At 33.4% G+C, this 10,771-nt stretch overlaps 1 protein-coding gene and 1 pseudogene across 1 annotated transcript in view; one reads left to right on the top strand and one right to left on the bottom strand.

Moving 5' to 3' along the window:
• Nucleotides 1–5,808: 5,808 nt before the first annotated feature.
• Nucleotides 5,809–5,938, bottom strand: LOC118984652 (uncharacterized; annotated as a pseudogene).
• Nucleotides 5,939–6,299: 361 nt separating this feature from the next.
• Nucleotides 6,300–10,771, top strand: part of GLRA3 (glycine receptor alpha 3) — a 140,762-nt gene continuing 136,290 nt past the window's right edge. The window contains exon 1 of the mRNA XM_037042165.1: nucleotides 6,300–6,813. Coding sequence (XP_036898060.1) covers nucleotides 6,743–6,813 — 71 coding nt within the window. The 5' untranslated portion in view covers nucleotides 6,300–6,742. The remainder of the gene's footprint in view (nucleotides 6,814–10,771) is intronic.

The raw sequence follows: 10,771 nt of genomic DNA, 5'->3' as shown, positions 1-10,771 counted from the left end.
GGGAATGGCTGCTCATTGACATGAATGTACCTTGAAAACCACTAAAACGTACACTTTTACAGAGTAAATTTTTATGGTAGAAGTTTAATTATACATCAATAAAGCTATTATGTTAAAAGTAAATATTAAAAAGTTGTATAAGTGGGTAAAATCAAGTAGTAAGAGTTACAAGGTTTTCAGTTACTAACAATGGAAGTGTCAAGAGGAATTCTAAAGAAACCAGATATTTTTGGAGAAATTGAAAAGCTAAAGAAAAGATATGAAATAGATTATAACTTTTATTTTATAAATAAGCAACTACAGCTTAAGTTAGAACAAGAACTTTGCCTAAGGTAGCAAAAAGATTAAGTGCCAATGTTGGGACCAACAAAATTCAAGCCAGTTGTATTCAACGCTAAAAACATTTTTTGGGGATCTTGTAGTTTTTTAAACTTTCTTGTGTCTCAGAAAATAAATACATTTCTCATATTAAATCATATTTCTAGAATACAATAAAAAATCTATAGGGTATTAAAATGTATCTTTTTAAAACATTTACTCTACTAACATTTTTCCTTCAGGGTATTAGAAAGAGAAACTGCATATTAAATATTCCAGATAATTAGAATTTCAAAAACATCCAGAAAATAACTGAGAAGAAATGCTTTGCAGATAAGCAGAATCTGGTAACCACAGATTTTGGTGAAACTGCTCCTGTGAAACACTTGTTTGCCTACATGGCACCGAAGCTCTGTTTCATTTCTTTCGAGCACCCAATTCAGGAGCATCTGTTCAATAGTGTCTGTTTAATATGAAAAATGTTCTTTGGTTTAAAACAGGCTGGATAGACATGTAGACCATTCATCAGTTCCGTCACTATTACATGAAGGCAAATTCATTACCCTGGGTAAAAATTCACTACATTAAATGTTACCACTCCAAACCCCGCTTTTTTTTCTGCTTCTATGCTTTCGAGGACTTTTTACCCTCCTCCTCCTACAAAGTTTTCTGCTACAACTTCTATATAGTCAAAGTCTACAAATGAACCGTGGACTGATTCCAAAGCTTTGTTAAATATCTCCTACCCTATGAGCATTTTTCAATCTTCTCATGCTTTCCATTTTGAAGTAATGCCTTTGACTCCCTGTAGCACTTTTCTTTGCTTCCATCAATATTTGCATTCTATGAGATACTGTAGATATTTGTGTATATCTTACATATTACATAGATAGTTCCTCCAGGACAAGATTTTTTTTTTCCTATTCAGATGTGTATTCCAAGAAGTGCCTAAAACAGTGCATATTATAAACTCTGTATTTGTTGATGAATAAAGTGTTTGAGAAAATAATTTGGGGGTACTTGTACAATTCGTGGCAACTTGATATAAAACATTGAGAGAAAGAATGAAATAGTCAAGTTCTTCAAATATTCCACTATTGAGGGAATTATGGCAAATTATTACCACCATTTGGAGAAACAAATGACAGTCTGAGAGTTAAAATAATAAAAATCATAATATAGTGGAAGATATTAATCTTACTTATAAATAAGTCATTCTCTGGGTGAAATGACAGGACACATATGAACTCACAGGTTACTTTGTAGATGGCCAAAGAATATTTTTGGCCTGGAGAGAACACTATAATCTAGAGATCCAAACAATTTTGAGGAAAGAGTGGGTTAAAGAAGAATAGTAAGGATGGAATCTAGAAAAGGGAGAACCATAGAGCAGGGAATGCATTTGTTCATTCATTTAACAAATATTTCTTGATCACCATGTACCTGGCACTGTGCTAGGCATACAAGATGCACATTGCCAGTGCCTACAGACAAAAGCAGACTTCAAATTTAATTTAATCTATGAAAGAAATAAATGCTGATTTAATGGGAAATAGAAAAAAATTTTGAGAGAGAAAAGAAAGGAGAGAGAGAGAGAATGAATGTTGGAAAAAATCTAGACTTAGGAAGTCCAAGAGGAAGAGCAGAGAAATCATGAAATAAGAAATAGCTCATGTGACTGGTATATAGTGGGAAAAAGAGAGATAAGTGATCAATGAGGCTGAGGAGATTGTCAATGGGAGAGCAGAGCCTTCTCAGCTGTGGAGAGGAATGTGGATTGTAATCTGTTGCAGTAGCAAGGTACTGAAGGGTTTTAGGAATAGAAGTGGCATCTTATGTTTTCCAAAGTGGCTGTACCAGTTTACATTCCCACCAGCAGTGAATGAAGCTTGGCCTACAACCTCTCCAACACAAGCTATTACTTGTCCTGTTGGTAATAACCATTCTAACAGGTGTGAGGAAGTATCTCATTGTAGTTTTGATTTGCTTTTTCCCTAATAGCCAGTGAAACTGAGCATCTTTTCGTTCCCTAGATGACTGGATAAAGAAGATGTGGTGAATATACAATGGAATACCACTCAGCCATAGGAAAAGACAAAGGACTGCCATTCGGGACAACATGGATGGACCTTGAGAATATCATGCTGAGAGAAATAAGTCAGACAAAAGAAGTTAAAAACCATATGATTTCACTCATATATGGGACATAAAACTGAAAGCAACAAATGAATAAACAAGAAAAACAACAAACAAAAGCTCATAGACACAGACAACAGCATGGTGGTTGTCAGAGGGAAGGGGGGGTGAGGGTAGCAAAGGGTAAAAGAGAAATATATCTGGTGACAGAAGATGATTTGACTTGAGGTAGTGGGCACATGATACATTATACAGACCACGTATCATCATAGAAATGTACACTTGAAATCTATATAATCTTACTAATCAATGTCACCCCAGTAAAATTAATAAAAAGAAGTGGCATTACCTGATTTATTAAAATAAACAAAAATCCCTTAATATTCCCAATGGAGGATTAATCATGGGGTGAGGAAAGCAAGCAGGGGGCTGTTGCTGAGGTTCATGTAAGAAATTTTGTTGCCTGAACAAGGAAATGGAGACAAATTATTGGATAGTTCTGTCACTATTCCCCAAAGAGGGTCAGCTGATTGGCTCGATGTCATGAATGTTGTAGTCTATTCAGCAGGTAGATCCCTGTACAAAATGTAAATTCACAAGGCTCATGAACTTGATGATAATATCTATCATTGCCACAGGATTAATTCTTCTCTACCTGATTTATATTGAACAAGTGACTTTCTGATTGATTCCCTAAATTAAAATTTTCAATCTTCCAGAATGTTAATGCAAATATGTTAATACTCTCATTATTCCAGAGTGACATTATTTTTTGTAAGTTTTCAAACTGGCATTTTGATTGATACGTAAGCTTTTGATGAGATGGTTAGAATGACTCAGTGCTATTGAATCTGATTAACTCTCAGTAGACTATTACTGCACTGATTTTAAAAAGTAAACACACCTTCTATAAATAGCAAATCATTTAGCATGTACAAAATATTATCTGTTTAATATCATTGGTAGTAACAACTGAACATATGGAAACACCTTTATTGTTAGGTTGAAATTAATCTACTTTCACGTAGTTTAGACAATATGCATGTATTTTGAGACAATGGTAGAAATATACCATTAGAGATAGTTCCATAATAGTAGACAAAATACTATACAATACCAAAGCACTAAATTCAAGTTTGATACCTTCAAGCTGAATATAAGGGGTTTTAACTATCACTTAACCCCTTTGGGCTACCATTACTTTTTCTGTAAAAGGAGAGCATTAAATATGATGGAAATTAATATTTCTCAGTCAGTTCTGAAGTCCTGTGTCTTATACAATGTGAAATATAATCCATTAGTGCAAGGAAGAAATAACAAAGGCCATGAGGAGAGCGGAGATTTGGCCATATCAGAACCTAGCTTAATTTTACATGAATGACCTAGTCCGTTAGTCGGCATCTACAGACTAGTTGTCTTTCTAAAAACACATTCATTCATCTACCCATCCAATCAGGACTATTATTCTCAACAGTAAAATTTACAAAAATAGATACCACAAATATGTAGATGCATAAAAATTTTCACCTTCTAGAAATTAAAAAGAAATGATTTGAAAATCCATTGACAATGAACCCTGAAAAGTTCATCATTAAATGTTAACTAAAATAAATAAGGCACCACAAACGACTCTTTGATTAATTTCTATTTTATTTATCCAAAGTTAATTAGTACCCAATGCATTGTACCGAGTTCATTGATTAACTACATGTGTGGTGTTTCTAATGCAGGTTATTAATGCATGCAACAAATATTAAGTAACTGTTATATGCTAGGTGCTATGCTAAACAATGGGCATTATCCTCACTGTAGTGAAGTCGAATAAATTAGGAGAATGATAGCTTGTCACAAGTAATTTGAAGAAAATAATCATTGTGCTATGAAAAATGAGTAATATGGGGCTTCTAGTCATCTTCTCATATAACATTTATATCTAAGAAACTGATTAGGTATATTTTAATTTGGTAAAGTATAACATTCCTATGCTTTTTTGTTAATGAGAAGAAATAGCTAAATCATCTGGCCTGTTAATCTACCATTTAACATAACTATCTGGATTAGTGTAAACATGGAACTTTAAATATCATCCATAAATTTGCTCACTTAAGTAAACATGCATCAATTGGTTATCTTCTTTGGGCCAGAAGATGAATCTCAGAGGTCATTTAATTCATTTCTTTCAATACATGTTTTAAAGATATACTAAGTAAAACTATTTTTAAAAGTTGATCACTTTTTCAAAAATATCCAGTTAGTGGTGAAACTAGGCAAGGAATCCAGGCCTTCATGAAATAGAGTAAGTTTTTGTTTTTGATTGTGTAGTTTTAAAATTAATTAATGCTATTCAAAGAATGACTAACTAAAAAGCATATGTACTTTGTGAGATTTTAAAAGACTCTAAAAAAAGAGTTAATTGAAACTGTATGAACTTTCTCAAGATGCAACTATTCATGAGCAGAATCAGTTACATTTCTTATGGGATTTTGGAAGTTTGTGATTTAAATCAGAAAACAAAGCTGTGAAAGGAAACAGGTACAGTAATAAATATATGTAAGTGCATCCAAAAATGCTTTATTTTCATTGAAGGTAAATAAGCTTGTCTGTTAAAGAGTGAAGAAAAGAATTTTCCACATTCGAGAGCTTTGAAAAGTAATGGCTTTTACTCTTCCAGTTAAATAGAGATTGCAGGATAATTAATGTGTCGATTGCTGTTGAAACTTAATTAAGAAGAAATTGTGAGAAACAGTAAGAAGACATTCTTGTCATGTAGTTTGATCATTGAGAAAGTTAAGAGATTAAAGTAGGGCTTTCGGAATAATATCGGTGGCAGTTTTAAAGCTAAGATTCAAGGAGTGAACAAGAACATTTGGATACTTGTTGATAGTCATAAAAAACACTGTAAAGGTCTATCAGAATAGGTTTTAACTTTGAAAAATTCCAGTATGTTGAGATACATGAATAAGCACACACACACAATTTTTCTTCCCAGTCTTCCAACACACACACGCATGTAAATGATCATGGAGGGCGATGAAGATAGGATTGAGAGATGCTTCACAGAAGGCGTAGCATATGAACTAGTTGTCCTTCTTACTCGAACTTACTACTAAAATATGAAAAATGTATAAGAAGAAATGATGGCTATCTTCTGCCTCTAAGCAGCCATATCTTTAGACTCCCCACTCTCATCGTTTTAGAATCCTAATTACGACTGAGACTGAGTGAAACTCACTCGAGTTTCGTGGCCAGAGCCGGCGAGGATTATGAGAGGATTCTGGAAGCAGCTGGTTCTCCGGTCCGTGGCTGCCCATGCAACCTCGTTCTCTGCTCTTCTTTAGCCCTTTCCATGGGCTTAGTGCTTATTCTTACCGAATTTCAGTGTAAGGTCAAAACCTAGGGGGTCACATCCGAAAAGACCTTTAATTAGCAATAATCGCGCCTCGGATAAACCTCATTGGCTACGATACTGCCACTGCGCAAAGCTCGAAAAGACCTTTAATTACTAATTTGTACCTTTCTCCAGAAGCAAACAATGGAGGGTCCCTTCAAAGCGATTCTGTTACCTAATCCAAAAAAGCCGCTGACTCTCCTAGGTTTAGCCCTGGGAGCTTCCTTCCCTCAATTTACTCCAGTCTCTGTACAGTCTTTGCATCAGTTACTCGCTGCTTTTTTAAAGGGCCGTGTCTAAGCCCCGCCTCCCGATGTGAGTGGCCAGTCACTCTGTCCCGCTGTGCGGCTGTGATTTGCTGGCGAGGCGGAACCGTCAGGCCCCGCCCCGTTTCCCTTTGCCGCGCTAGCTGTCGCGGGTTTTACCCAAAGGTGGAGAGTGGGAGAGTGGGATTCGGGCCGGCGGCGCTTGGAGCAGGTGAAGAAGCATCTTCGTTACCGCTGTCGCTGCTGTTCTTTCTCCAAACGTGGGTCTGAGTCAAGGAAGGACAAGCATTCTTCCTTTGCCGCTAGGGCTCCAGTGAACTGTTGCTCAGAACCTAGGCACTTCATACATTTCATCTCACCCATCATTCCGCTTTCACTGTGTAAATCACCTGCACATTTGTAACCCTGTGAATGTCCCTCATTAATGCTCAGAGAAGGGGTCGAAAGGGAATTTCGAGGGTTTGAAAGACAGGGCCTCCGCCGACCGCGGGGAGCTGTCTATGGTGCTGAAGCTTTCCAGGCGTTTGTCTCCACCAGCCCACGGAGTTAGATTGCACATTTTCATTCCTGGCTTTCTCGTCCCCCCATGCCTTGGATGAGACTAATTTCAGGATCGTGAATATCTCTCCGTATCATGGCCCACGTGAGACACTTTCGGACATTAGTTTCGGGATTTTATATCTGGGAAGCAGCACTGCTACTCAGGTGAGTCCACTTCTATTTAACACCTGGAGAACCCATTAAAGCCTGTGCACTACGTTGCAACCGCTTGTTATTGATGAGATCAAGAATGGAATTAGAAATTGACTTGCCGAAAGCATCCCTTGAACCGTATTGTATTCTGTCTAAAGGTATCTAGCAGTCTATCTGTTGCGTCCTCTGAAAACATGTAACTTTGCTCTATTTTCAGGAATTAATCATTTTAGTAACTGGTATCTTATATTAACAGCAGCTAAAAATTACCCTGGAAAAGTTATTTCCAAAGTCAAGTTTTTCCTTCTCAAATTTCTATTAGAGCTCCCCTTTTCTAAGTGAATTATAAGTTGTGAATGTTACTCTCTTTTGGGGAATTAAAAATATTTAGTAATAAAAAATGGAACATTATTAACATTTTAAAAGGCAAAAAAATATTAGAACATAAATATTACTAATCAGAAAAATTCTGAACGTGATTGATATACCCAGAGGTTGAGTTAAATGAGTAAAAATTTAAGACCTTGCAAGTATTATTTTCTAATGAGTTTAGTTCAGGTAATCATAAATAAATCACTAGATATGTTATATATCAAGAATAATATTTTTGGAGAAAGCAATTAAAAATCTATAGGACCATACTATTGCCCTATGACATGTAATTGTCTTATCATGTCCAGTAATATTTGGTAGGCCTCATTAAAAAGTAATTTAAAGGGGAATAGAGAGACTACATAAAAGATCAGATAATTTAACTACTATTATTAATTAATCAATATGTAAGCAAGATACTGCTCATATAGTTTTTTGAATTATCAATATATATTTCATCTTACTATTATAATTTCCATATTATGGCCCACAAGCTTTTTAAGAGCATTAAAATCAAATAATTAGAGTAACTAAGCTATGTATATACTATTTTTATTTGAAGTATGTAAATATTCTCTTCTGGGTTCCTAGGTCAATTTTTCATCTTTGGTTACCTTAGAAGAAAACACAGTGTATTTCATAAAAATTACCTTACAGAAAGCTATGTTAGTTTGATATGTCTGCAATAACAGGAACTAGATGTGAAGGTTATTATATTTCTGAAATTATTTTTTCCTTAAGGGGTTGAACCATTGTAAAGCAGAATATCTTCAGTGACAATGTCCTAATAAGACTTAGAAAATTTTTTAACTTTACAATTATCACTAATTTTATATGTAGTGATCAGAACAAAGAGTGTAGAGCTTTTTTACATTTATGAAAATTTCATGGGAAGGAGTTTATAAGATAAACTAGTCATTTTACTGTAATTGTTTTTAGTATTTTAGATGATAGCATGCATGTTTGTTTTTTCAAGAAATCATAATAGCTTAGTTGATAGATATTCACATTTGGGAAGCTTAATGTCAATGACTAAAATATTTTGATCAATGTGGGCAAATTTGTAAAAAGGCACTTTACCATATTGTTATAATGTATACTTAGATATATAGTAATCTTCATCACTAGAGTCTCTGATTTTTGTCTGGTTTTATTGAAATTCTCCTGTGAGTTGTAGTTCAAATTTATAATCATGGTTATAAGCATTATCTTCATTAATATGAAATACTTTTAGTCAAAAATGTTTTTATAAATAATCCCCAAATATAATCCCTGGAAAAAGACTACCCAATGTAGAAGTTTATGCGATACATGTATTCTTCATCAAGTTTTTCTTTCTTCTTTCATAAATTGGATAGAATTATTCTTTATCTATCTTAGACTAATTTCAGATGAGAGTAGCTTGTCACTGTATGATAAGCTTTAATCATATGTAAAAAATTAAATATTTTATTTTCAGTGATGGCCCTTGAAAGAAAATTATCTATAGTAAAGAAAGTGAAGCTCCCTCTACTGGAAATATTTTGAAAAATAAATGTCTTTATGGGAACTATTCTTTGTTCAAGTCTATTTGTAATGAATTGAGCAAAAAGGAAATATGTAAAGGAAAAAAATAAAGTAAAAAAGTAGTTAGTATTATTTCATAAATATATATTTTTAGTTTAAAAATATTCTCTCCAGGGAAATTCAGAGGCAAAAACATCTAGAAACCATCAATATTTATAGTTAAATAATTTATGAGTACAAACTTTTTAGGTAGGTTTTAAAAGATTTTTAATTTTTTTAATGGAGATATAATGTACATACAGAAAAGTGCACAATAACAAGTTCCATATAAAGTTTCACAAAGGTAAAACATCATGTAAAAACATCTCACAGAAACCCTCTCCTTGCCCCCTCCCACCACCATATTGTTTCCCAGGCACTACTTTGCCCAAAGATAATCACTATCCTGACTTTTGTAACAATATATATTTTTCCTGCTTTTGAACTTTATAGAAATACTCATGTGAGTTTGTTTTGTTTTTCTGAACATTATGTTTATGTGATTTATCCATATTGTTGCATGTAGCAATATCTTGTTTATTATCATCACTAAATGGTATTCCATTATATAAAGACAGCATGATTTATCCATTGTTCTATTATGGAATATTTGAGAATTTTTTGTTTTTGGCTAGTGCTGCAATGAACATAGTTGAACATATCTTCTTGTGAATACATTCATTGTGAGGACTGTATGGGTTGGGCCCAAGTCTTTCTTTGGAACAGAATTGGTTGGATTAAGGGGTGGTTTGGTAGATGCTGCATGGGTTTAGCTTTAGTAGATATTGCAAGTTTTCCGAAGTAGTTGTATCTACTTATACTCCAGCCAGCAAAGTTTGGGAATTTCTGTTGCTATTACTACTACAAAATTTGATCAGTGCAATATTATCATAAACATTTCTCATATTCTCTTAGATTGTTATTATAAGCCCACAGATTTTATTTTAGTTATTTTATCTTGGCATGATTTTTACTTTTTAGTAAGTAAGTTTTATTAAGGCAAAAACATCAAACAAAAATATTATCTACTATCATACAATTAGATGTATTCATTACCAGAATATGGCTGATATAAAAAATGTAATTTTAAAAGGGGAAATATCAAAAAGGAGAGTTCTTTTAATAAACACCACTTAGAAAATTGGATAAACATACATAAGAAATCTGAATTTCTTATTAGTAAAGTTTTTTAAGTTTCGCACTTTGCTCAGATTTTGCCCTTTTTTGAAGCAATTCTTCTATGTCTTTTGGGTTCTAGGACTCAAATTGATGAAATAAAGAACAAAACTCCAGTGTCTAGCTTTCTTTGAAATGTAGATAAGGAATGATTGTGAGGAGCTTGAGGAACAAATTTTAAAAGTAGGGGAACTGCCCAATTTTTTTTGTTTAAACTAACAAAAATTATTTAAATTAACAATTTTATTTTTTATCTTTACATTTTGATAACAGCACAGGCTAGCTATATGAATGAATTACAGTATATTGTATCAAAAGGTAATGTATGAATTTCAGACTTCATGATAATCACAAATAAAATGTTTTCTTGGCTTACTTCAGAGTCTAAGAAAAACATTTTCCAATAGCATTTATTGCTTTTGGGGAAAACCCCCTTTAATGCTAGCTCTTTATTCTTATGTAAGATAATAAACATAAATATACTTCAAAGAATAAACTTTTACTATTATAATGATTTCTTACACTCAGAATATGTAAAATTTATGCATAGAATATATAAAACTTACATACAGTAGCAGGATTCTGTACCATTTTAAAGTATTATGGTATACATAATATATATGCATATGTTTATATTTATATATGTATTATATATGTTTATGGATATATAATATACTTTTCTTCCCTTTGTGTCTCTAAATACCAATACATTTTCCCAAGTATAGAAGGATCATGGCCCAGTTTTCTAGTCAATGCCTCAAGCAGTTTGTGCTGAAGATTCAGCAAGCAGCTTATAAAATATTTTTTCTTGTATACAATTTTTCTCTCCCTTGACCACGTAATGAGGCAACTCAATCAACCAACAGTGTGTGGTTCA

Source organism: Sturnira hondurensis, unplaced genomic scaffold (genome assembly GCF_014824575.4).
Source record: "Sturnira hondurensis isolate 20B ecotype Veracruz unplaced genomic scaffold, ASM1482457v3 Scaffold0003693, whole genome shotgun sequence".
NCBI lineage: Eukaryota > Metazoa > Chordata > Mammalia > Chiroptera > Phyllostomidae > Sturnira > Sturnira hondurensis.
The sequence above is the reverse complement of the archived record's forward strand: the minus strand, read 5'-3'. Positions and strand labels throughout refer to the sequence as shown.